The sequence below is a fragment of the Patiria miniata genome, unplaced genomic scaffold, assembly GCF_015706575.1.
Source record: "Patiria miniata isolate m_02_andy unplaced genomic scaffold, ASM1570657v1 HiC_scaffold_6, whole genome shotgun sequence".
NCBI classification, from domain to species: Eukaryota; Metazoa; Echinodermata; class Asteroidea; order Valvatida; family Asterinidae; genus Patiria; species Patiria miniata.
In genome coordinates, this window is record NW_024037073.1 from 7017628 (window position 1) to 7044665 (window position 27038).

At 40.2% G+C, this 27038-nt stretch overlaps 1 protein-coding gene across 16 annotated transcripts; it reads right to left on the minus strand.

Moving 5' to 3' along the window:
• Window positions 1-316: 316 nt before the first annotated feature.
• LOC119742832 (hyalin-like) lies at window positions 317-26605 on the minus strand. 16 transcript variants are annotated; one of them, XM_038219016.1, is made up of 32 exons: window positions 26571-26605; window positions 22848-23120; window positions 22129-22371; window positions 21753-21995; window positions 21382-21624; window positions 21014-21256; window positions 20632-20874; window positions 20278-20520; window positions 19897-20139; window positions 19543-19785; window positions 19170-19412; window positions 18802-19044; window positions 18421-18663; window positions 18053-18295; window positions 17672-17914; window positions 17305-17547; window positions 16931-17173; window positions 16563-16805; window positions 15940-16182; window positions 15108-15350; window positions 14162-14404; window positions 13545-13787; window positions 11800-12027; window positions 10897-11019; window positions 10519-10658; window positions 9081-9300; window positions 8353-8428; window positions 6923-6972; window positions 5213-5445; window positions 4359-4433; window positions 4002-4061; window positions 317-2547 (listed from the first exon to the last, which is right to left on the minus strand). In XM_038219016.1, the coding sequence occupies exons 1-31, from the start codon at window positions 26602-26604 to the stop codon at window positions 4017-4019; spliced, it is 6357 nt and encodes a 2118-aa protein (XP_038074944.1). In that variant the 5' UTR covers window position 26605; the 3' UTR covers window positions 317-2547; window positions 4002-4016. The 16 variants fall into 16 exon arrangements, with proteins under 16 accessions (XP_038074944.1, XP_038074945.1, XP_038074949.1 ...); XM_038219017.1 differs by lacking the exon at window positions 21382-21624; XM_038219021.1 differs by lacking the exon at window positions 20632-20874.
• Window positions 26606-27038: the final 433 nt, after the last annotated feature.

Genomic DNA, 27038 nt, shown 5'->3' on the forward strand with positions numbered 1-27038 from the left:
TTTTCACTGTCATGTATTAAAAAAAACACTGCCAATTTACACCATAAAGTATGAAGAAATCCAAGCTGTATATTATAGTGGAGAAAACTGTTCGCAGTTATATGTGCGTTGTTGTATTCGGCAGACAGGTTTACTTATCCTGGTCAAGGCGGCCGGCGAGTTAGCGCATGCGCGACCAAAATATCCTCAAACATTTTCACAGGTTGTTTCTGCTTTCTCAAAGTGATTTATTCCCGATGATCTGAAACTACAGAAGGTTAGTTATAATGCAGCCTCCTTGCGATTTTGACACAAAAAAAGAACGCAGCAAATGATAAACCTAACGTTACGACCTTTATTAATATGCTTCCTCATGCCCAATATATTAGATCCATCTAGTCTCAACTCCGATACATTGAAGGGATGAACAAATCGAACATTCTTGAATATACAATTAATTAGGAAACGATTTGAAAAATACGAGTAAATGGATGGAGTATATTACGAACAATAATACAAACTTAAAACTGATCGTACCTTCACCATAAAAATATTATGTACTTCTCTACGAATATATCTTTTTTACTTTTAAAATTCATTCTAAGTTACACGAAGTTAAAATTTATTCTAAATTACACAAGCCACGGTTTGGTATATTATTCTTAAGAGATAACAAGTCTCCATTAAAATGTTGAAATCTTGATAAAAAGTTCAATAAAAAAAAATATGACAACTCAGCTGCACATTTTCCATGTAAATGAAACACGGTGCAAACCGCGCGTCCCCGCATTCTTCAACAGCCAATGTCTTCGTCTCGCTATTCCCGTACGCTAACCAAGTTACCCAGTGTAAGCACATCCAAAACAAAGTTATAGAAACGTTGTATTAATCTGAACATTACTCTATCTGAGCAAATATTACATGGTCATGATAATGTATGTTATCAGTCATCCAGCAGTAGTAGTGGATAATTTCTTAATTGAATCGAATACTGGAACTTACCGTTTTGCAACTGTGCGACGTTGCGTCCGAAACCATCGGATTTCGTCAGGCAACTAGTGACTCTCACGTGACCAGCCCACCGGGTCACCAGTATCCTGACGAAGTCCGATTGTTTCGGACGCAACGTCGCACAGTTGCAAAAGTAAGTTCCAGTATTCGATTCAATTAAGAAATCATTACATGGTCATGTTCAAAATTATTGCTTTCACAGAATAAATTTGAAGCGCTAGTCTCACTGCACCCAATGTTTACATTCGTTGAGCTGTGATGAGGCTAAAATGTAATACAGTTTGAAAGCAAAGTGATGAAGTGCTCCCCTAGACTTGCTACTAGTCGTCGCATCGTCAGAGGCCGTTTCCCCACATTATATTTATCAAAGTTCTAAATATTTCAGTCTTTCACAAAAGGTCAATAAACGAAAAGAAAAACGCAATCTATGTTACCTTACAATTAATATGACTTTACATATTAAATAGATTGGTGATAATTTCAACTTTAAAAAATCTGATTATAATTCTTATATTTCAATATTTGCGTAAACACACATTCACTTAACAGCTCGATGTGTTGACATTAATTTCTTATAACTGTATCTAATAATTTCAAGAAGACTTATTTTACCACCTGAAACTATTTACATACTGAGCTACTAATCTACTTATAACATGAGAGTAATCTTGCTTAAATTTCTTTTCACAAATGGATGGCCTACACCGACACTTGTGTCCTTAAGCAAGACACTTAACCGTTATTGCTTCGTCCTTTGGATGGGACGTAAAGCCGTAGGCCCTGTGCATTGTGTAATGCACGTAAAAGAACCCAGTAACACTTGTCATTAAGAGAAGGGGTTTGCCCAGGTGCTGCTGGCAGTGCGTTCATCTTCAACCCCATGAAGGCAGCACTTGCAAGGATGTCCCGTGTTTATGTTTGAATCTACGATATGTTTAGATTTGTAGCTCAGTGTTTTAGGTAGAGTACGAAGGCCTCTTACTACAACCAAATATAAATTGTAAAAGTAAATAGAATGACTTGTGGAAAGAAAGCCTGAAACATATTGTACGTCCTACTTTCCTTTGTCTTTTTTTATAGACAAAATCCAAAATATATGAATTTGGCACAATTATATCTGATACTACTAACAGACTTTCGTCCTGTGTAAAAACTCTGAACATGTCTGAGAATAAACAAGTGAAAAAAGTGGGTACAGAAAGTCTACGCACCATTTTTACAGTGTGTACAGTGCAGCATTTTTGGAAACATAACTATGTTCACATTGTGTGGCGAGTCTACTAGGCTGATAGGTGCAAACTAAATGGTATTTCTATCATTTCTTCATTTTCCAGACGTGCTTCGTCCTGAAATGTTGCCAAGTTTAGGTTACGCTAAAAATTTACTTTTATGATGTAAACTTCCTAACTGTGTTACTGGAATCGTAAAAATTATAACGGATATAATTTCAGCACAAATTGTTTATGTTCTAATCAATTGTACTGAAATTCACCATGAACAGTCGTCGAATTGATACTGATGTCACCTCAGGTGAAGCAACTAACAGCTGTGCAGAAGCTATAAAGAAGAAAAAAATAAAACAAAAAAAACTGTTATCTTTAAAAAGCAAAACAAGAAAATTAAGAATCTAAATCTTAAGACGAAAATAATACAGTGAAGAGTTTAAATAGGAAACCAAGAATTTCAAAGTCTTAACAATTTTGATTGATTTAATAAAACACCAAGCATTTGTTTCTATTTTTTGTAGTATTTAAAAAATCATTGCAGTGTTCACGACAAAAGCGTTGTGTTAAAATAAAAGTATCAACCTTGCAGAACGCTTTTCAAACTGGGGGGCATCACAAAAAAGGGGCACTTGCTTAATAGTAAAAGGTACCCAGCATTTTTTGTTTTTGGCAGATCCATGCTGAAATGTCGACATGTTTTTTTTTTTCACCAGACACTTGACCTCCGTAAAATCACATAGTGAGTGTGGTTACTAAAAACAAATTATTCAAAATTTTTGGGCAAGTTTGGTTTTCATCTCAAGGGGGCACATTTACGCTCGAGAGGGAACATTGATGTCCACAAGAGGGGGTAAATTTGGGGAAGCAAGTGCCCCCCCCCCTGCCCCAACGCCCCTGACCTTGCGGTTTTAACACAAACTAGAACAGCGAAGCCGCCATGGTTCGCTGTAGATGGGGATGGGCATGATGGAAGGGGATCAGGATTCTCGTTGATGTGCCAGGGTGTAGGGGTCAGTTTTTAAAGGTCAACATAAAAAGTCAACAGATGACCTAATAAATACATGTGTATATAGGTTAGCCGTCACTGCGTTATGGGGAAGTTTTCCATTGCTAGGGTAATTAGGACCCAGTTGTGGAGCCTTTTTGCAGCCCCCACAGTGCCTTTGGGTCCCCATACTTGTATTACCATGGGAAAACTCTTGTGTAGTCCCCACAAATGCAGAAAAAGAATGGGTATACATGTACATGTAGACACAGCACCATCACCACATGCCCCAAACCTTACCCCATCCCTGACCCGCCCCCTCCCCCCCCACCCACACCCATCCCATCTTCCCCCTACCCATCCCCACCCCACCCAAACTCCAATCCTTACCTCCTTCCCCCTACCCTCCCCTACCCCAACTCCCTACACCCACCTACCCTATCCTCCCCTATCCCTCCTTACCCCCCCCTACACATCCCCATCCTAACCCCTACTCAAATCCCTATATCCCGCCCACCCCATTCCCGCCTATATCCCGCCCACCCCATTTATACAAGCGTCAATTTAACGTCCAATTTATCTTCATGTGACAAAATGGAAAAAGATTAGACGTGGAGCCATCAAAAACGCACTCTTGAAGTGGGAATCAAAAAAAAAAATTCCCACAAAAGGGCTAGCGAGAAAATTGGATACCAGAAAGTCTTTGCAGAAAAGAAACCTTGTTACTTATACATGTAATTGTTTAACAGGTCATTCTTAAAACAAAATACTTCCAAAAATTGTTAAAGACTTTCACTGACCTTGTTGTTTTCAAGCTAATATCTATGGTATTGTCTCTCAGCGTATGGGTAACGTTCCATCTGGTAATTAAAAGAACAGCAAGAATAACATTTGTGAGAAAAAAAAACACAAATCGGTTCTGTACGACTCCAGATTGCCCAGAATGTACCATTGCTCCGTAAGTCATAATCAAAACACGTTAAAGGTTTCACACCAAATCAATCCACAAGAAGTAAATAAGGTTATTATATATTTTCCTGTGTTCCCTCGGACACCACCATATAACTAAGTATACAGTGTACTTTATGAGATTATGCCGGTGAAGGGCAATACCTAATGTTGATGCTGCGCGGAAAATGCAGTATCGGCATATTTACCTGTTCCTGGGCTTCATTGCCGGTAGCCACATACGGTGCAAAGAGCCCCACCGGACGGCATGATGCTTGCTTCATCTAATGAATACAAAAATAAGACAAGGAAAGCTTTGAAAAGCTGGTCACGGAACACACATTACTAGCACGTTGTCATAAAAGTTGGTACCATGATCCTGTCTTAACTTATTCTTGAAACTGGGCTTGCGGTCACTGCCGAAGGGAGTTGAGTGTGATGAGGAGTAATAAATAACCGTCTGATATTTTGCAAAGAAATTTTAGGATACCAATTCTGCATACTGCATTACAATTCTATTAAAAATTGATTCAGAATAGCTATCCACTGGGAGTCTTTTCATACAACTAAAGAACTCAACGGGCGAGATTTTGCTACTGACGGGGTAATCGTTTACAAGGGAGTATATCAAGGGGTGGGGTGGGGACGGGCAGGATCTAGGCCTATTCCCCACTTTTGGAAAAAGGGGGGGGGGGGATGAGCCATTGGATCATCCTCCTCTCCCCCCCCCCCAAAAAAAAAGAAGTGGTGATGGACCCAAAAATGCAGATTCTGAGGTTTTCTTTTAACTCTCCAAGAGTGGAAATGCATAAATGTTTGTTTTTTAATGGAGGACATAAAGTACAAAAGCTTTAAATGCACCGTTTTGATGGAAGGTTGGACATAAGCATGCACACAAGTTTGTATAAGTTGTGCAATTGTATCTTTGAAAAGCGCCCCCTAATGTCATGCGGTTTTTATAGCCCCCCCTCCCTCCCTGGCAACCTCAAGAGTCCGATATGGAATCTTAGTGACATGTGGTTTCCAGCCCCCCCCCCTCTAGAGTCGGATTACAGAATCTTACCGATCTCGGCGTCATTCTCGGATCGTATGCGTACGGATCAGTGTTCTCAATGGAGTCTTCACTCTGGTACATTTGCTGGTGGCGTTGCCGACGCCTTTTGACTGCCACCAGGCAAAACCAGAAGCAACAACACAGGAGGAGGAGGACGACAAGGAAGATGCAGCCAAGAACGGTGAGAATGATTGTCAGACTTGAGTCAGGTGACGCCGTAGGCGGCGGCTGTTCGGTGCCAACTATACAGACAAAAAATGGAAGCGTTTTTAACAGTCGTGAGTGGATTCCGTTGCCAGCACTAGCAATTAAAAAGTTGCCATTTTTTACATTTCGAATAACATCAACATTTAGGTACCTGGCGTACATGACGTCAAGGTCCAAATCAATGGTAATTCTCGCAGTATTTTACATAAAAGCATTACATTTAAAACGAATAATGAGCGTGCGGAAAAGAGCAGCTTCACATGTTTGTTTTCTTCCGAACGATGTAATTTCAGGAGGGATCAATTTCACAGGGTAAAGTTGCAGCATTTTCTTCACTCTGAGCAGGGTTCATCTCAGTAAAACTGGAGGCTAATTTTTTTCCGGAATAATCAAACTGACATTATTCATTTTTCTAGTCACCATAGATCTTTTAATCCTATCGCATGTATCAAATCAGATAAAACTTCAATATGTCCAGTTTCAAGTGTTTTCAACCTTGGGGTTAATAATAATAACGGAGTCTTATATAGCGCACGTATCTACCAACAATTAGGTACTCAAGGCGCTGGAAATTATGTCAATTATTAAAGAAAGGTAAATAAAGTTTATGAGAAATATGAGACCCATTATGTAGCACCTTATAAGGGTTTACAAGGTGCTGCGGCGCACATTGCAGCCACTGCCAGAAACACCGGGGCAAACCCCTTCTCTTAGCGATAAGTGTTACTGGGTTCTTGAACGTGCATTACACAACACACGGGACCTACGGCTTTACGTCCCATCCGAAGGACAAAGCAATAATGGTAAAGTGCCTTGCTCAAGAGCACAAGTACCATGTTCCCACGGTCAGGATTCGAACCCATGCACCACGGCACACGAGTCGAACACCGTAACCATTGGACCACAGCCCGTTGTATTTGATGCTCATCTTTCTATGATTATTCATATCAGTAATGTGTGTCGTGCTGCTTCATTTGCCCTTCATAAAATTGCTACCATTAGACAATATTTGGATAAAAAATCTACAGAACAATTGATTCACTCTTTGGTTATGTGTCGCATAGATACATAACAGCTTACTGTATGGACTGCCTGATACTCAAATTAGTAAACTGCAACGTATACAAAACTCTGCAGCTAGACTTGTCACCAGGACTCGCACACGTGAATCGAACGGTGGGAGACACCGGTCATTAGGGAGACATTTTCATGTCTTCCTATTGTCACAGCCCCCCTTTAGAGGCAAAATGTTATTGTTGCAATTAGGTTATTTTTGTTGCTTGTGGTCTAATTAGTAAACATACCAACATTCGTGGAAAAAGGACAAGGGAATATTGGGTTAGGGCACATTTAAGTTTAAAAAATGTTGTGCACAAGTTTATGGGAATGTCTCCCAAATGTCCAATCCAAGGTAATTATTATTATTACTATTACTGATGCTCCTACTACGTGCCTTTAATAAGGCACAAGTATCAAAAATGCAATAGAAAAGTGTAATACGATGACACTCACAATCGAAAATGGTCTCATTGCAACGTGCTCCAAAATATCCTGGCAGACACCTTCAATAAAAAAAATAATAATTAGGTTGATATGACTGATGCACGTGACCTTATTTTCACAGAATTACCTAATTATATCAAAAGTTCTCATTATTTTATGACAAGTTTAAGCTAATTGGAACATGTGGACAACAAATATAATCATATTTAAGTAGAATTTAAAAATGAAATGCCTTTAAATGTACCTTTTTTTCGTCATAAGTTATTGGGGGACAATGTAGATTAATGTCCCGCTAATGTCACAACTACTCTTTAGAGGCAAAATGTTAGTGTTGCAAATACGGGCTAGATCGATTGCTTGTGGTCCAAAACATGAATGTACCAAAATTCGTGGGGGTTGGATAAGGTAGAACCATAGAGCTATAAATTACTAGAGTGCTAAGTCCTCATTCATGCGCGCAGAGCAGAGTTGTAATGACTCGAGTCAATGACTCAACTCGAGTCCGAATAGAGTCACATTTTTTGGTGACTCGACTCGAGTCCCTAAGGGTAAATGACTTGACTCGACTCGAGTCACTGCGAGCAATTGACTCGACTCGACTCGAGTCCCTCATCAGAAGACTCGACTCGACTCGAGCGAAGGCTAATAAGACTCGAGTCCCAAAAATAAAAGCAAAACTTTGCGAAAAGTATTTGCAATGACTTACGGTGCAACATTTTTGCTCACTTCACTTTGCGAATAGCAGTCATGTACAAATATACAACGTGTCACAGACTCCCACCTCATGGTTCTAGAACGCACAAAATACTATCCAGGAACCAGATTTTTAAACACATTTTCTAATTCGTTGTTTCATCATTGGCTATGGGCGATTTCTTATAAAGCTCTTTGATTCGAACGCTGGTTAAACTTATGGCATCCTTTAATAAATTTTGGTATATAGTGTTCAAATATTCGTGACTCGAATTGACTCGAGCTAAACATTTGACTCGACTCGACTCGACCTTTTGACCTAATGACTCGACTCGACTCTATTCACCTCTTTAAAATGACTCGACTCGACTTGAGTCACAAACATCAGTGACTCGTTACAACTCTGGCGCAGAGACGCTTTGAAGCCGCTCTGGGCGCAGACATTTTGAATTCACGAGCGTGTTTGTAGAACACAATGCAATTAGATAGATTGAATTTGGTAAGTGTACTCTAAATGCAAAGCGCAAGTAGAACATACGCAAACAATGGTTCAAAAAACGTCACAACGGTTCAAAAAACGTCACAGCAAAAAAAAAAATCTGCAGCAGATACGCACACCCTCAGGTACATTCTCGGTAATAGTAACTTCAATACATACAGTGAATATATATGTACAATAACTGTGTTTTAATTTGGTTTTAATTAAAATGACTTATCAATCGCTTTAGTCAAATGACTATTATTACCTGCATGTGCTGGCGTAGTTGCTCGCATCAGGAATGCAAGTGCCACCATTTAAGCAGAAGCCATTCCCGCAGACAACTGCAAAGGTTAAAAAAAATGTACTGAATCAATGAAAGTTGACATAAGTAAGCCTCAAGGGTTTGCATGGTGGACATGATCAATGAATGGGAGGTTTAATTTGCGGCATGTGAATGATATCTCTTAGTGAGTTGTGTGGTTCTGAGAAGAACCAGTTGGTTTAACTCGACGTTTCGAACATTGTGCTCTGCTCATCATCAGTTGATATAACAAGGTAAATCAATACTCCATCCAGTTTTGCAGAGCACTTAGAATTTCCGAGTTTACACTATTTTATAAGATGCAGAAATAAACTGCGTTTTTTTTTTTTCATGAGCTTCCCGTGCAACACAATTGGCAAGACTTGTAGTCCCGTCCATTTTAAACGTTGAACGTACAGTTAAGAGAAATTGATATACACGCATGTTTGCTTGCGAAAGTAGTTTGGCCGTTTATCATTTGTATTGGAATAATCTCTTGTCCTTGTATGCAATTTAAAACTTCTGGGTTGCATTCTACACAGAATCTAGGTCAGATTTCAACAGATATGACAATTTGTTTGTATTAAATGACAATTATATTAAAATGATATTTATTTCATGTCGACATGACGTGACTCCAGGTCACATCTGACCTGGATTTGGGTCAAATCAGGGTCAAGTGCGTTACTCACTCTCAAGCGCCTTGATTGAACTTGGTGTGACCTTGTATATGGAAGCAGAGAGCAATTCGCCACGTGTGATAGAATCATTCAGTGTGTCTGCAACCATTGGCAGCGTTGCGTTTGTTCTGTTGTCAAACGTCACCACTATATTGAGACCGATGCTGCCACGGAAGAAGCTGTAGATGCGGACCCGGATGAAGAGATACAGCTGGCGATACACTTCGGTCAGCTGAAACGCAAGTAGTAGGGCGGTAAGGAGGAAATGAAGTACTAAGACTATCAGGGTCAAATGTCAAGGCTCTGTTATACCACGCTTATGGGTAAACCCAAGTAAATAGGCCCGCCCAAAATCCATCTGCCGAGCTCATGAAGTAAAGTTATACACTCAAATTGTTCTATATTAGATTGTTCTGAGAGCCATGGAATATGGCAATATCCCTCTGGCCCGGACTTGGGGCTTTCAATTCAGAGCATTTTGGATGCAATCGGGCCCGAAATTTAAAGTGGCGCTATTTAGCCATGTTGTGGAGGGATCCTTTTTTCAAGATGGATACTTTTTCCCTTTTGAATACATCACTCGTTTAAGGGTGTTGTCTTGCTTGGGTGCATATGTCTCGAAAAGTCATCAGGCATCCCACCAAAATTTGGAAAGAAAATGAAGGATGACATGTTGTTAATTATTTTTCGGTGCAGCCTGAACACCCGTGAGAGTTCTTGGCATTTTTAAAAGAATTTAAAGTATGGGAAGTTATCACTGTTGCCTATGGGAAATTGTTATACTTCGTGCACCCTGATGATCACCTCTCTGCGCAAACAGTACCAGCAGAAGATTACCAGAATTAAGCCAGAAGGCCTTGCTTGCTAACCTATGAACTTTGCCATATTTTGCGGCAAAAGTTTATTTATCCACAAAAATGTATTATATTTCCAGTCTACAATCCATTTTTGCTCGAATATTAAAGACGTGCAAAATAACAAATTTCACGTGTTATACATTCATCAAGTTTCTTACATCACAAAAAGGAAAAACATACAAACTCTGAACTCAATTTTTTACAAAGGCCGATTTTTGAGTTAGGTTGTTTTGCCATCCAATGGTTGAAAGTAATTCAAATTTGTCCACGTACTCCGGACCACTATATGTGATGCAATCAAGCTAAATGAGTCGTTCGTCTGGAATTTTTATTTGGAGATACTGGCCAAAATAGGGCCACTTCATCACATCACTTCATCACGTCTCTTGGTGTTCCAACTTCTATAATTTTTAAACTAAAGATGGTATCAGCATGCGGTTTTCACAGCAGAAATGCTGAGATTGTGCTCTTTTGAAATCTGTAATAAAAAAAAAATTGACCAGGGTTGACAAACAACTTGTGTAGTTTGATCGAATCACATATGCCATGGTCCAGCCAGCCAACAGGACAGCTTTAAAATACAATGAACCTACAATTCTTTCAAGATCTGCCTGCATGTTCTTGAAGGTGTCCGTCGTTGGGTCCAGTAATTCATCAGGAAACGTTGCCGGTATGACGAGGTTCGGATACACGAACTCAACAATTACGATCGTGGTCCTGAATTCTATCGCACCTTTTGAGTGAAAAAAAAATAAGGGTATAAACTGAATGTAAATATAAACCCTTTAAGCAACAATCAGTTACGGTGTCCATTCTTTCCGTTTTCAAGACAAAGTCTATTTAAAGCCGTTAAACTGAATGCAACCAAACAGTCTACTTTTGTCTTTCGCATCCGCATACAAGTTCCGCTTCGTACATTTTCAACTACTGTATCCAATTTTTACCAAGCTGGTTTCACGAAATAGGCTCACCTATGCATGAACTGGTGTTTTCGAGCCGTCTGGATCCGTACGGGCAGTCACATGTGTACTTTCCAACGATGAAAATACAGTTGAGGTCCCCCGGGCAGGTCGAATTACCAGGATCGCATTCGTCTAAACCAAGTTACAAAAAAGAATGTGATCATGATCTCCTTCTTTGGATTAGGAAAGAGGTTTTGTTCCAGGCCCAGGGGTATCACGGCTGTCAAATGGGGCCAAATACGACATGGCCATCCATTTGTCGGGCAACATCCAAATTAAATACATGTATACACTTCTTGAAGACTTAACTGGCCCACATTTTAGATCCATGCCTTGTCTGCATGTTTAGATTTCCAGGATTTTTGGGCAATGACCACACACTTTTGGGGGTAAAATAAAATTTGTTTTTGCTGAGAAAGGTCCATTAAAAGAGAGACTCATCCTCAGACCAGGCTGGCTACTGCTGGTGCAGCGTGAATATCAGACTCCATGAAATATGGACTCATCGGTAGTATTGCCCATGCGTAAGTACGATAAGATGCTTTTTTTGGATCGTTATGGGAGAGTGACCTGTCACCTGCAAGGGAGTAACCAATAATAGAGAAAAGGAGTCCGATTTTCATAGGAGTCAGATTTGTATATGATTTTTCATATTTTCATATGAGTATTTTGTTTACATGAATCACAAAGGGAAACTAACTAGGTGCATTATAACAATTTTTAAAAGTTGAACAAAGAATTTGACTGGAGCGAGTTTGAACCTGCAACCACTGGATTACCGTTCCGGTGCCCTACCATCTATGCCCTATGTTGGCGGTTCCCCATTTCTGTCTTCATTCAAGTGGCGCTAGTCAGAAGCCATTCACCTGTACTTTTAAAGAGTCTTTTTCTAGTATAGCACGATACACCCACCTGTTACATAAACGACAAACTGAACGGTCGCAGTATTGCCAGAAGCATCTGTCGCCGTGTAAATGACTGTTGTTGCGCCAAGACTGAAGGTATCCCCGGGAGAGTGGCTTCCACTTATAGTGTAATTCCCGCTATTATCGGAAGCAGTGGGAGGATTCCAATAGGCTCCGCCCTTCAGGGAAATGGTGATATCTCCAGGACTTGACAGAAATATCGGCACTTCATTATCTGCAATCAGTACAATTCGAAGATTTTCTGTTAGGTTTTTGTTTTAATTTTGTTATAGAAAACGCTTTTTGTGTGATATTTCACCACAGTTCCTTCCTACCTGCACAAGACTACAATGCAGAGCTGGAAGGGACTATCATTCTGCGGTTATGTCCCCCAAAAAGTGTTCGTCTGACTGTTTTTAAAATAACTACAAAACCATGAAGCCAATTTTGAAAACTTTTGGTTGTGCAGATATTCCTAAGCCTTGGCCTCAACCCCCATGATTTTCATTTAATTTCAGTCACGCATCATTTCACATTATTGTCAATGACAATCACAACCTTTTTGGACACTGTGACTAAGTTCCATGCCTTCAGCCATATCAGTGCTGTGTTATGTAAGCTGTGAAACATCCTGCATGTTGTGAAAGAAAAAGGCCCGTGTGGTTTGGGATTGGAATCATTTGCCCTTGAGCATTAAACTGAGGTCTTGCCATGATGACTGGTAGCCAGGCAATTAATGCCAACCCCAACTGCAGCCATTTTCACAAGATGAAGGATTTTACACAGCTAACTTAACACAGTACTGAAAGTGAATAAGGCATTGGTCACAGGGTCCAAAAATGTTGTGATCAATTGACAATTGTGTAGTGATGAATGACTGAAATGAAATGAAACTCATAGGGGCTGAGGCCAAGGTTTAGGAGTACCTGCACAACCAAATATTTTCAAAATTGACCTCATGGACACTTTTTTGGGACATACTGTATTGTTATACTGTGGTTTAAATATAGTGAAATGAATCGGCCATATTGGATTGAGAGTGAGTTAAAAACTTCATTTTTGGAACTTGTGTAGAGAAATGAAAGAAAGTTGATTACTAAGTACTTCCAGTCTGCTCAAAATGAATAATTTTAAATTTGTAATTAAATGTTCCCTAATGTTTAAAGCCAGATTAAAAAAAAAATTACAGTTAAAAACGGCAGCATAATGCCTGCGAAAATAGTCTGGCGCCATCCCATTCAACAGTTAAGAATTAATGATATATCTTCAGGGAACTCAACTAAAATGGCCAACTCGTGAATAAGGCCCATCACATTGGATGAGGACGGTATATATGTGCATCTGACGTATTACAGGATTTCGTGTATAATGGCTAGATAGAGTCTGTGGAGTACACAATCCTTCGCAATATGGCCGCAGCTCTACAGAAAGGCATTCGGGACAAAGACCAAAAGAATTTTGATGTAGGATCTTATTCGACCAATTAATACATTCACATGTAATCGTCAATAACTTGATGCAAGTATCCTACCTCAACATAAATACAGCTCTTTCTGTCAACCACAATTTTCTGCATAAACACAGCTCTTTCTGTCGACCACAACTTTTCTAAGCCGTCCTTTCTGGATGCGCTTATTCCCCATCCCCAAGAATCTTTGACAAGACATTGCTGCTCATAAAATCAGACATTGTAAACAGTAATTCCCACCGAGTTTGACCAACAGTTAACAGTGAGGAGGGCTATAACCGTACCTATTATGTGGACAACAAACTCAACGCTTGCAGTGTTCCCCCCGCCGTCTGTTGCCGTGTACGTCACCGTGGTGGGTCCCAGATCAAACGTCTCGCCTGATCGGTGAGACGACGTCAATGTGAAGTTGCCACTGTTGTCAGCAACTGTTGGAACTGTCCAAGCTGCTGTGCCGAAGGCTTCGCCAGGATCGGTCTCTAAGTAAATCGATCCAGGTGTCTCCAGGAAAATGGGTGCTTGATTGTCTGGTAAAAAAAAATTGTAAGGATATATTGAGGAATGTTTTTATGGGGAGCTGTGGTCCATTTATAGTTACGATGTTCAACTCATGTGCCGTGGCACGTGGGTTCGAACCCTGATGGGGAACACGATGCTGGTGTTTTGGGGCAAGACACTTGACTACGATTGCCTCTCTCCATCCACGAGTATAAATGGTTACCTGTGAAGGTAGAGACCAAATTATGCTGATCTAACTGGGATCAATGAAAAATGTTGATAACTGACAAATGTTCAATAAAAAAGAAAAGCAAAATGGATACAAGCACTCAATCAGTTTCAACTTCAAATGAACGATTTTAAATTAAGCACTTGGGCACTCTATTTTAAATAAAACACTAACCAGATACAACGACATCAAACTGTAACATTGCAGTATTGCCAGCTTTGTCTGTGACGGCGCAAGTCACCGTCATGGTTCCAATATCAAAAGTGTCGCCTGGCTGGTGAGAACACGTCAGAGTAAAGTTGCCGCTGTTGTCACTCACTGTTGGCAAGTCCCAGTTTGGTGTGCCGAACGATTGACCAGCGTCTGTCGTTATATTGATGTTTTCAGGGATACTCAAAAATATTGGGTTTTCATCATCTTTAAAGAAACAAAAAACTATGTATTAAGATAATTTACGTTTATTCCTCTAAAGCTACAGTCCATCATTTGCAGCTATCCAAAAAGTAACTGACGTAATTGTTCTTGAAAAACGTACTTGATTGAAAGATAGTAATAGAACTAAACTCCCTGTGAAATTAATCTTTCTGGCATGCTATACGTTGTTTCAAAGAAATCAACGAAAGAAGGCCTTTCCAACGGTGCATCTAAAGACGCACATAATAATGACGCACCATTGGAAATTTCCATTAGTAGTTCGCTTTTTTATTCCGCGAAGCGTGCGCAAGCATTGACACGACGCCCACCGCACGCAGTTGCTATTATTCGTCAGATCAGCGTGCGACATCACGTAGCTGCAGTGATGTGATAACGTGTCTCGGTCACTGAATTTAGGCCCAATTCAAAACACAATTCAAGCAACTTTTGATTTGAAATCGAGATCCTAGAATGTTGTTTTTCTCGAAATGTACAGCTGAAGCTGAGCTTAAACTTCATCAGGTTAGTTCTTCAGCACCCTTCTTGAGATTTTGAGGACTTTTGTTGCTTCAAACGAACAAAATGCACAAATTACAAATGATGGACTATATATATCTTTCATGCTGTCCGTCAAAATAAATTCTGAAAACATTCCATTCAATGTTTGAAATGCTTCATAAACATTTCTTCTGGTCTTGAAGCTTACCAATAACAGTGATGTTGAACTTTGCGGTTGCAGTGTTGCCAACCTCATCCGTGACGGCGCAAGTCACCGTCGTTGTTCCGATATCAAAAGTGTCGCCTGGCTGGTGAGAACACGTCAAGGTAAAGTTACCGCTGTTGTCGCTCGCTGTTGGTAAGTCCCAATTTGGAGTGCCGAAAGATTGACCGTCCTCTGTCGTTATGTTGATGTTATCGAGGACACTGAGGAATATGGGCTTTTCCTCATCTGTAAAAGAAAAAGAAATTAGAAACGCCGTTTTATATAGTTCACTTAAGTCATCGAAAGTAATGAATAATGATGATAAAAATTCGTTAATTAACCCTGTTGCTGTCTGAACAGTCACAGACAGTCAAAAATCAATCCCCTTCCCCTGCGCCTTTTACACAGGCATGCAACTGGGAAATCACAAAAAAAGAGGAAATTCAAATTTTTCCCAGACTTTTTACAGTGTTTTTTTTTATTTTCAATGGCACACATGGGAAGTAAAAAAATAGGAAATCAGCTGATCCGAGGAAAAGTTGGATGCCTGTTTACACAGACTACTTACCAATGCGGTCAAACAAAAGCAGGCAAGTGGTAAGCACAGCTAGCTTATCAATCACCTACAGTCAAAGCATAGCTGTATCAAAGTACATAAACAGTCACAGCCAGTCAATCCTGCTTAATGTAGGCTGGGAGCTCTTAACTGTTAGAAACAGTCACTTGACTGATTTTAATTGACTGAAAGGACAAGTTTGCACAGAGTGTATGTTGGCATAGGAGGGTTTTAAAAATTTAAAATGCTTTCCAAATTTTGATGCATCTTGAAACTAACCGATGACAGTGACATAAAACTTGACGGTTGCAGTGTTGCCAGCCTCATCAGTAACTGTACAAGTCACCATCGTGGTTTCAATACCAAAAGTGTCGCCCGGCTGGCGAGAACACGTCAGCGTAAAGTTACCGCTGTTGCCGCTAACTGTTGGGAAATCCCAAGTTGGTGTACCGAAAGATTCACCGTCATCTGTCGTGATAGTGATGTCATGAGGAACACTCACAAATATCGGCGTTTCGTCATCTTGAATGAAACCAAAAAAAAATTCATGTTGATCTTTACAATCCTTTATGGAAGTGGCCTAAACGAAAGGAAATAAACGTCGACTACAGTATTTAAATGCTTTCTAATTTCAGTTTGTCATACAGATTACCAGTTACAGTCACATCAAAGTCTACAGTTGCGGTGTTGCCAGCATCTGTCGTTACGTTGATGTTTTCAGGGACACTCAGAAATATGGGCTTTTTGTCATCTTCAAAAGGAAAAAGTATCATGATGATTTAATTGATGATTTGATTTAAGTTAATTACTTACCTTTCATAGTGGTTTTGGAAAGCAGGTCTGAAAACATTCCAATGAATGATTAAAATTCTTCAGAAATTTTGTTTTGTCTAGAAGCTTACCTATGACAACGATGTTAAATGTTACAGTTGCAGTGTTGCCAGCTTCGTCCATGATGGTGCAAGTCACCGTCGTTGTTCCAATGTCAAAAGCGTCGCCTGGCTGGTGAGAACACGTCAAGGTAAAGTTACCACTGTTGTCGCTTGCTGTTGGCAAGTCCCACTTTGGTGTGCCGAATGACAGACCGTCGTCTGTGGTTATGTTGATGTTTTCAGGGACACTCAGCAATATTGGCATTTCGTCATCTGTAGTGAAATAAAAATTCAGTATTACTGTGGTTAAATTTTTCTAAAGTGTTTAAATGATCTCAAAAAACAATCCATTGAGTATTTAAAATGTGTTTCATTATTCATGTCAACTAGAAGCTTACCAATAACAGTGACGTTGAACTTTACAGTTGCAGTGTTGCCAGCTTGGTCTGTGACAGTACAAGTCACCGTCGTTGTTCCAATGTCAAAAGGGTCGCCTGGCTGGTGCGAACATGTCAGAGTAAAGTTGCCGCTGCTGTCACTCGCTGTTGGCAAGTCCCAGTTTGGTGTGCCAAACGATTGACCAGGGTCAGTCGTTATGTTGATGTTTTCAGGGACACTCAGAAATACTGGCATTTTGTCATCTTCAAAAGGAAAAAGTATTATAATGACTGAAATACTTCCCCCTCAAGGTGTTTTTGTAGAGGACTTCTGAAAACATTCCAATAAATGTTCGAAATGCCCAATAAAAAATGTGTTTAGTCTAGACGCTTACCAATGACAATGATGTTAAATGTTACAGTTGCAGTGTTGCCAGCTTCATCCGTGACAGTGCAAGTCACCGTCGTTGTTCCAATGTCAAAAGTGTCGCCTGGCTGGTGAGAACACCTCAAGGTAAAGTTACCGCTGTTGTCACTCGCTGTTGGCAAGTCCCAATTTGGTGTGCCAAATGATTGACCGTCGTCTGTGGTTATGTTGATGTTTTCAGGGACACTCAGGAATATTGGCAGTTCGTCATCTGTAGTGAAATAAAATTCAGAATAAAGGTGCTTAAATTCTTCTAAAGTGTTTAAATGACCTCCAAAAAGGATCTATTGAGTATTTGAAATGCGTTGTATTATTCATGTCGTCTAGAAGCTTACCAATGACAGTGACGTTGAACCTTACAGTTGCAGTGTTGCCAGCTTCGTCCATGACAGTACAACTCACAGTCATTGTTCCAATATCAATAGTATCGCCTGGCTGGTGTGAACATGTCAGAGTTAAGTTGCCGCTGTTGTCACTCGCTGTTGGCAAGTCCCAATTTGGTGTGCCAAATGATTGACCAGCATCTGTCGTTATGTTGATGTTTTCAAGGACACTCAGAAATATGGGCTTTTTGTCATCTTAAAAAAAATATTAAGATGGTTTAATTTATGATTTGCTTGAAGTTAATATCTTCCCTTTCATAGTGGTTTTGGAAAGACCGTCTGAAAACATTAAAATAAATGTTCCTAAAAATTTCGTTTTGTCTAGAAGCTTACCAATGACAATGATGTTAAATGTTACAGTTGCAGTGTTGCCAGCTTCGTCCGTAACGGTGCAAGTTACTGTCGTTGTTCCAATGTCAAAAGTGTCGCCTGGCTGGTGTGAACACGTCAGAGTAACGTTACCGCTGTTGTCATTCGCTGTTGGCAAGTCCCAGTTTGGTGTGCCGAATGACTGACCGTCGTCTGTGGTTATGTTCATGTTTTCAGGGACACTCAGAAATAGTGGCATTTTGTCATCTGTAGTGAAATAACAATTCAGTATAAAGGTGCTTAAATTCTTCTAAAGTGTTTATATGTCCTCCAAAAAGGATCTATTGAGTATTTGAAATGCGTTGTATTATTCATGTCGTCTAGAAGCTTACCAATGACAGTGACGTTGAACCTTACAGTTGCAGTGTTGCCAGCTTCGTCCATGACGGTACAACTCACCGTCGTTGTTCCAATATCAAAAGTATCGCCTGGCTGGTGTGAACACGTCAGAGTAAAGTTGCCGCTGTTGTCACTCGCTGTTGGCAAGTCCCAATTTGGTGTGCCAAATGATTGACCAGCATCTGTCGTTACGCTGATGTTTTCAGGGACACTCAGAAATATGGGCTTTTCGTCATCTTAAAAAAAATATTAAGATGGTTTAATTGATGATTTGATTTCAGTTAATATCTTCCCTTTCATAGTGGTTTTGGAAAGCACGTCTGAAAACATTAAAATAAATGTTCCTGAAAATTTCGTTTTGTGTAGAAGCTTACCAATGACAATGATGTTTAATGTTACAGTTGCAGTGTTGCCAGCTTCGTCCGTGACGGTGCAAGTCACTGTTGTTGCTCCAATGTCAAAAGTGTCGCCTGGCTGGTGAGAACACGTCAAGGTAAAGTTACCGCTGTTGTCGCTTGCTGTTGGTAAGTCCCAGTTTGGTGTGCCGAATGACTGACCTTCGTCAGTAGTTATGTTAATGTTTTCAGGGACACTCAGCAATATTGGCATTTCGTCATCTGTAGTGAAATAAAAATTCAGTATTACTGTGCTTAAATTCTTCTAAAGTGTTTAAATGACCTAAAAAAACAATCCATTGAGTATTTAAAATGTGTTTTATTATTCATGTCATCTAGAAGCTTACCAATGACAGTGACGTTGAACTTTACAGTTGCACTGTTGCCAGCTTGGTCTGTGACGGTACAAGTCACCGTCGTTGTTCCAATATCAAAAGTATCGCCTGGCTGGTGCGAACATGTCAGGGTAAAGTTGCCGCTGTTGTCACTCGCTGTTGGCAAGTCCCAGTTTGGTGTGCCGAATGATTGACCAGCGTCAGTCGTTATGTTGATGTTTTCAGGGACACTTAGAAATACTGGCATTTTGTCATCTTCAAAAGGAAAAATTATTATAATGATTGAAATACTTCCCTTTCAAGTGTCTTTGTAGAAGACTTCTGAAAACATTCCAATAAATGTTGGAAATGGTCAATAAAAAATGTGTTTAGTCTAGAAGCTTACCAATGACAATGATGTTAAATGTTACAGTTGCAGTGTTGCCAGCTTCATCCGTGACGGTGCATGTCACCGTCGTTGTTCCAATGTCAAAAGTGTCGCCTGGCTGGTGTGAACATGTCAGAGTAAAGTTACCGCTGTTGTCACTCGCTGTTGGCAAGTCCCAGTTTGGTGTGCCAAATGATTGACCGTCGTCTGTGGTGATGTTGATGTTTTCAGGAATACTCAGAAATATTGGCATTTCATCATCTGTAGTAAAATAAAAAAAATCAGTATTATGGTGCTTAAATTCTTCTAAAGTGTTTAAATGACCTCAGTATTTAAAATGCATTTTATTATTCATGTCGTCTAGAAGCTTACCAATGACAGTGACGTTAAACTTTACAGTTGCAGGGTTGCCAGCTTCGTCCGTGACGGTGCAAGTCACCGTCGTTGTTCCAATATCAAAAGTGTCGCCTGGCTGGTGTGAACACGTCAGAGTAAAGTTTCCGCTGTTGTCACTCGCTGTTGGCAAGTCCCAATTTGGTGTGCCAAATGATTGACCAGCGTCTGTCGTTACGTTGATGTTTTCAGGGACACTCAGAAATATGGGCTTTTCGTCATCTTAAAAAAAATATTAAGATGATTTAATTGATGATTTGATTTAAGTTAATTACTTCCCTTTCATAGTGGTTTTGGAAAGCCCGTCTGAAAACATTAAAATAAATGTTCCTGAAAATTTCGTTTTGTCTAGAAGCTTACCAATGACAATGATGTTAAATGTTACAGTTGCAGTGTTGCCAGCTTCGTCCATGATGGTGCAAGTCACCGTCGTTGTTCCAATGTCAAAAGTGTCGCCTGGCTGGTGTGAACATGTCAGAGTAAAGTTACTGCTGTTGTCACTCGCTGTTGGCAAGTCCCAGTTTGGTGTGCCGAATGATTGACCGTCGTCTGTGGTGATGTTGATGTTTTCAGGAATACTCAGAAATATTGGCATTTCATCATCTGTAGTAAAATAAAAAAATTCAGTATTATGGTGCTTAAATTCTTCTAAAGTGTTTAAATGACCTCAGTGTTTAAAATGCATTTTATTATTCATGTCGTCTAGAAGCTTACCAATGACAGTGACGTTAAACTTTACAGTTGCAGTGTTGCCAGCTTCGTCCGTGACGGTGCAAGTCACCGTCGTTGTTCCGATATCAAAAGTGTCGCCTGGCTGTTGTGAACAAGACAGAGTAAAGTTTCCGCTGTTGTCACTCGCTGTTGGCAAGTCCCAATTTGGTGTGCCAAATGATTGACCAGCGGCTGTTGTTACGTTGATGTTTTCAGGGACACTCAGAAATATGGGCTTTTCGTCATCTTAAAAAAAAATATTAAGATGATTTAATTGATGATTTGATTTAAGTTAATTACTTCCCTTTCATAGTGGTTTTGGAAAGCATGTCTGAAAACATTAAAATAAATGTTCCTGAAAATTTCGTTTTGTCTAGAAGCTTACCAATGACAATGATGTTAAATGTTACAGTTGCAGTGTTGCCAGCTGCGTCCATGATGGTGCAAGTCACCGTCGTTGTTCCGATATCAAAAGTGTCGCCTGGCTGGTGTGAACACGTCAGAGTAAAGTTTCCGCTGTTGTCACTCGCTGTTGGCAAGTCCCAATTTGGTGTGCCAAATGATTGACCAGCGTCAGTCGTTATGTTGATGTCTTCAGGGACACTCAGAAATATTGGCAGTTCATCATCTGTAGTGAAATAACAATTCAGTATAAAGGTGCTTAAATTCTTCTAAAGTGTTTAAATGACCTTCAAAAACAATCCATTGAATATTTAAAATGCGTTTTATTATTCATGTCGTCTAGAAGCTTACCAATGACAGTGACGTTAAACTTTACAGTTGCACTGTTGCCAGCTTGGTCTGTGACGGTGCAAGTCACTGATGTTGCTCCAAGATCAAAAGTAGCGCCTGGCTGGTGTGAACACGACAGAGTAAAGTTTCCGCTGTTGTCACTCGCTGTTGGCAAGTCCCAATTTGGTGTGCCAAATGATTGACCAGCCTCTGTCGTTACGTTGATGTTTTCAGGGACACTCAGAAATATTGGCATTTCATCATCTGTAGTAAAATAAAAAAAATCAGTATTACGGTACTAAAATTCTTCTAAAGTGTTTAAATGACCTCAAAAAAATAAACCATTGAGTATTTGAAATGCCTTTTATTATTCATGTCGTCTAGAAATTTACCAATGACAGTGACGTTAAACTTTACGGTTGCAGTATTGCCAGCTTGGTCTATGACAGTACAAGTCACCCTCGTTGTTCCAATATCAAAAGTGTTGCCTGGCTGGTCAGAACACGTTAAGGTGAAGTTTCCGCCGTTGTCGCTCGCTGTAGGCAAGTCCCAATTTGGTGTGCCGAATGATTCACCATCATCTGTCGTTACGTTGATGTTGTCAGGGACATTCAGAAATATTGGCATTTCGTCATCTAGGAAACACAGCAATACAATATCTGAAATGACGTATATCTTGTACAATGTAAGCTTAAGAGTTTAACTCAGATTCTTTCTGAGGACAACCCTTACAAAACATAGGAGTGTAGTTGGAGAAAAGTCTCTTACCAAAGACAGTGACGTTAAATGTTACAGTTGCAGTATTGCCAGCTTGGTCTGTGACAGTACAAGTCACTGTCGTTGTTCCAATGTCAAAAGTGTCGCCCGGCTGGTGAGAACACATCAGAGTAAAGTTGCCGTTGTTGTCACTCGCTGTTGGTAAGTCCCAATTTGGAGTGCCAAACGATTGACCAGCGTCTGTCGTTATGTTGATGTCGTCAGGGACACTCAGAAATATTGGAATTTCGTCATCTAGGAAAAACAGCAACACAATATCTGAAATGATGTATATCTTGCATAAGTGTTTAACTCAGATTCTTTTTGAGGTAAATCCTTAAAAAACATAGGAGTGAAGTTGGAGAAAAGTCTCTGTGCTTCCAATAGGGCTGCACCATTATTAGATCATCAATCCAATTACTGCACAACTTTTTACTGAATTCCAAATGTTAACAAAATATGCGAGGTTTTGAGATGATGAAAAATGTCCTCAATGTTCATTATGCGGAACGTTTGGCTTAAGTGCGCAAGTTTGCATATTCAGATTTACATTTGTATAATGAACAGTGCTCCCTAGTGTCATGTTGTAGGATATTGGTCATCGCCCATCCCCCATGGCCACTCACGGACACAGAATTACGCCACTGTCTACACACTTCCCTCAATGACAATGAAAACAATGTGTTTTTTTTACTCATGATAGGAAGGGAAACAACAACAATCAGACTTACCAACCACTTCAATAGTAAATCTGCAAACGTTTAAATTGGAGTCACTGTCGATTACGCTGCAGGTGACAGTCGTTATGCCTACATCAAAGGTGCCACCTGACATCACGTTATTGCCGTCTGCATCAACACAGGTTATATTGTCAGCAGTTAAGGTGTCGACATCATCAGCAGCCGATGGCGCAGGCGACCACAAAACGACGGCACTAGATACTCCCAAGTCTGTACCCAAGTTCGAAACTGGGAAAGGACAGGTGATGTTTGGGGCGCCTTCAGCTGATTCCAAAGAGAGAGGGAATAGATACGCCAAACATTCAGAAATCACCTTTTGAGTGCCATCTTAATAATAATAATAATAACAAGCATTTATAGAGCGCTCTTACACATAAAGTATCACAGCGCTTAACAGCAAAGTAAGTTACAGAAACGTAGACTCAAAATTAGTGAAAACAGCGAAAGCAGTTTAATGATTGAACAGAAAAGTCTTGAGACAGTTCTTGAACCCTTGAAGTGTTTGTGCTCAAGTTGTTATTTATTGTGCGTATTGTGCATGTTGTCCCTCCTTTCTTAAATAGTTCTGTCTCTCTGGTTATGTGGTGTTTGTTTACGTATAATTTTAATGTATTGCCTGCCTACTATTTTACTCATTTTTTTGTGTTAAGCAAGTTTTAATCGTTTGTAGAATTAATTGTTTATGATGTAATTTTCTTTTGGAATTTGGCCCCCGGGCCACAATCTGAGACAAATAAAAGAAATGAAATGAAATGAAATGAGTAGATTCCTAGAAATTGATATAAATACATAGATTTGGGGAAGTTTACGTACAATTTCTTCCAGACTTGAAGGTCAGCTATAACAGTAACCAGTGTTGATGTTTCAGCATTAATGACGGCAAATTTTTTTCACTGACACGAAGTTTAGAATTTCTTTTTCCGTCATCATTTAACATTTCGATCATACTGAGAATATTTTCTGAGAAACACAACGTTTAGAAGGCCATTTATTTGTGGTGCATGAATTTCACTGCTCTGCTGTAGCGTCTAAGTATGTAATCGGATTAGCTTTCCCTAATAACGACAGACGCTTTGCCTTAGCAACCATATGACTGTACAACCCTGTTCAAAATCATCCATCACATCATCACAATCAATTCTAGTCTCATCCTGAAGCCAAAACCTAGGGGGTCAAGGAAAGGCAACTACAAACAATTTGAGAGAATCCACATCAACACTGAAACACTCGTTTTTCCCGAGACCCATCGATCTATGGAACCATCTTCATCAGGCTGTTGCTGACTCGTCCTCACCAACAGTTTTCGGTATTGGGATAACCACTCAAAATCAAATTAGTTGCCATTCTCCTGAAATCTTCCTTGTTAATAATATCCCCGGCGGAGAATTCGGGAGGAATTATTACCAAGCACAAAGTGGGATTGACGCTACACTGTAAACAAAGCAAGCACACAAAGTAAATTGATAATGCTTAAGAATCATTTCGTGTAAATACTTCATATAAGAGTCCACGCTCGCAAAACCGAAAATACACTGAAAAAACACTGAAAATACACTTTTTAAGGTTTTTGTGAAATTTACCATATTTGGAGCGATACTACACAAAGGCTATAAAATAATCCAAGATTTTCTCACCAGATACGTAAAGACCAATGTCTGAACTAACCATAGCCAAAGGGAAATTTTTCTGACTGCGCTGGCAAGTGCCTTTTTGGAGGGATAAAAATGGTAAAAAAATGCAATTTTGCTAGTTGTAAAAACATTATGTATTATAGGGCCTACAAATAATATAAAGGGGATTTTTCAGAAGTGTTTTTATTTTTATCTTGTTAGGGTAAGGATGATACTTTGTCGTGATATAGTTACTTTTGTGACAAAACCTAGCAGTTTGGCTTGATGACCTTTGAAAATAACGCAAAAAATGAATTTTTCCAGCCTCAAAATTGCCCAAAAATGGCTAAAACGCATAATGACCCGTAACCATGGCAACGGTTACTTACTCCCTAAGTCCTTTCATCCCACAAAGTATAAAATGATTCAAATTTTGAGCGTGGACAGTTATATGAAGTATTTACACGAAATGACTCTTAAGATCTCATTCTCTTGTTTGCGCTATGAGGTGACCCTTTACGATCTTAATACCATGCAGCAATTAAGGTGGGGCATATATTTGACTTCATTATTCTGACTGTAGGGAGACCAAGTGCGCCCTCAGTTTCGGTACCTCAAAGGTTTGCAAGTGATTTGCATGTTTTTATTAAACACTTTGATTTGCATGTTGTGACCTTTGTGCTTCCCGCGCAATGGTAACTATAATCACTGCGTTGAGACATGTGATGACAGGTATTTCATCATCTGTTAGGCAACATTAAATCAAAAAACAATGAATGCGCGTGACGCCAAAAACAAATTTATCTATACTATCCGCAACTTCTGTCAGTCAAGCAAAAACTACTCAGTTCCATTAATGTAGGACAAAGAGCCACTACCCAGTCTTACCTATGATTTCTATGGTGAACATGCATGTATCCATATTCGCAGCGGCATCAGTGACAGTGCACGAGACCGTCGTGGTGCCCAAAGTATATGTGCCCGCTGACACCACTGTATTGCCATTCCCATCTATACAACTGATGTCACTTGCAGTTAAGGTGTCCACATTATCCGTAGCCGAGGGTGTGGCTGACCATGTAACGACGGCAGTCGGAACTCCAGCGTCCGTAGACATGTCTGTGACTGCGGCAGGACATGTGATGTCAGGGTTTTCATCATCTGTTAGGCAGCATTAAATCAAAAGAAAATAAATGAGCAACTTCTGTCAGTCAATCAAAAACTACTCAGTTCCATTAATCCAGGACAAAGAGCCACTACCCAGTCTTACCTATGATTTCTATGGTGAACATGCATGTATCCATATTCCCAGCGGCATCAGTGACAGTGCACGTGACCGTCGTGGTGCCCAAAGTGTATGTGCCCGCTGACACCACTGTATTGCCATACCAATCTGTACAACTGATGTCACTTGCAGTCAAGGTGTCCACATTATCCGTAGCCGAGGGTGTGGATGACCATGTAACGACAGCAGTCGCAACTCCAGCGTCCGTAGACATGCCCGTGACTGCGGCAGGACATGTGATGTCAGGGTTTTCATCATCTGTTAGACAGCATTAAATCGAAAGAAAATAAATGAGCTGGACGGCAAAAAAAAATTTGCCTTTTCTATCCGCAACTTCTGTCAGTCAATCAAAAACTACTCAGTTCCATTAATTCAGGACAAAGAGCCACTACCCAGTCTTACCTATGATTTCTATGGTGAACATGCATGTATCCATATTCGCAGCGGCATCAGTGACAGTGCACGTGACCGTCGTGGTGCCCAAAGTGTATGTGCCCGCTGACACCACTGTATTGCCATTCCCATCTGTACAACTGATGTCACTTGCAGTCAAGGTGCCCACATTAACCGTAGCCGAGGGTGTGGCTGACCATGTAACGACAGCAGTCGCAACTCCAGCGTCCGTAGACATGCCCGTGACTGCAGCAGGACATGTGATGTCAGGGTTTTCATCATCTGTTAGGCAGCATTAAATCAAAAGAAAATAAATGAGCTGGACGCCAAAAACAAATTTGCCTTTTCTATCCGCAACTTCTGTCAGTCAATCAAAAACTACTCAGTTCCATTAATCCAGGACAAAGAGCCACTACCCAGTCTTACCTATGATTTCTATGGTGAACATGCATGTATCCATATTCCCAGCGGCATCAGTGACAGTGCACGTGACCGTAGTGGTGCCCAAAGTGTATGTGCCCGCTGACACCACTGTATTGCCATTTCCATCTGTACAACTGATGTCACTTGCAGTCAAGGTGTCCACATTATCCGTAGCCGAGGGTGTGGCTGACCATGTAACGACAGCAGTCGCAACTCCAGCATCCGTAGACATGCCCGTGACTGCGGCAGGACATGTGATGTCAGGGTTTTCATCATCTGTTAGGCAGCATTAAATCAAAAGAAAATAAATGAGCTGGACGCCAAAAACAAATTTGCCTTTTCTATCCGCAACATCTGTCAGTCAATCAAAAACTACTCAGTTCCATTAATCCAGGACAAAGAGCCACTACCCAGTCTTACCTATGATTTCTATGGTGAACATGCATGTATCCATATTCGCAGCGGCATCAG

Excerpts from the sequence above, each read along its gene's own strand:
- LOC119742832 (XM_038219016.1), bottom strand. The coding sequence starts at position 26,604 with ATGGATACATGCATGTTCACCATAGAAATCATAG. Across the intron at positions 17,548-17,671 it reads GTTCAACGTCACTGTCATTG|ATGACGAACTGCCAATATTC; the intron begins GTAAGCTTCTAG and ends ATTTCACTACAG. Across the intron at positions 8,429-9,080 it reads TTCAATCAAGGCGCTTGAGA|TTGTCTGCGGGAATGGCTTC; the intron begins GTGAGTAACGCA and ends TAACCTTTGCAG.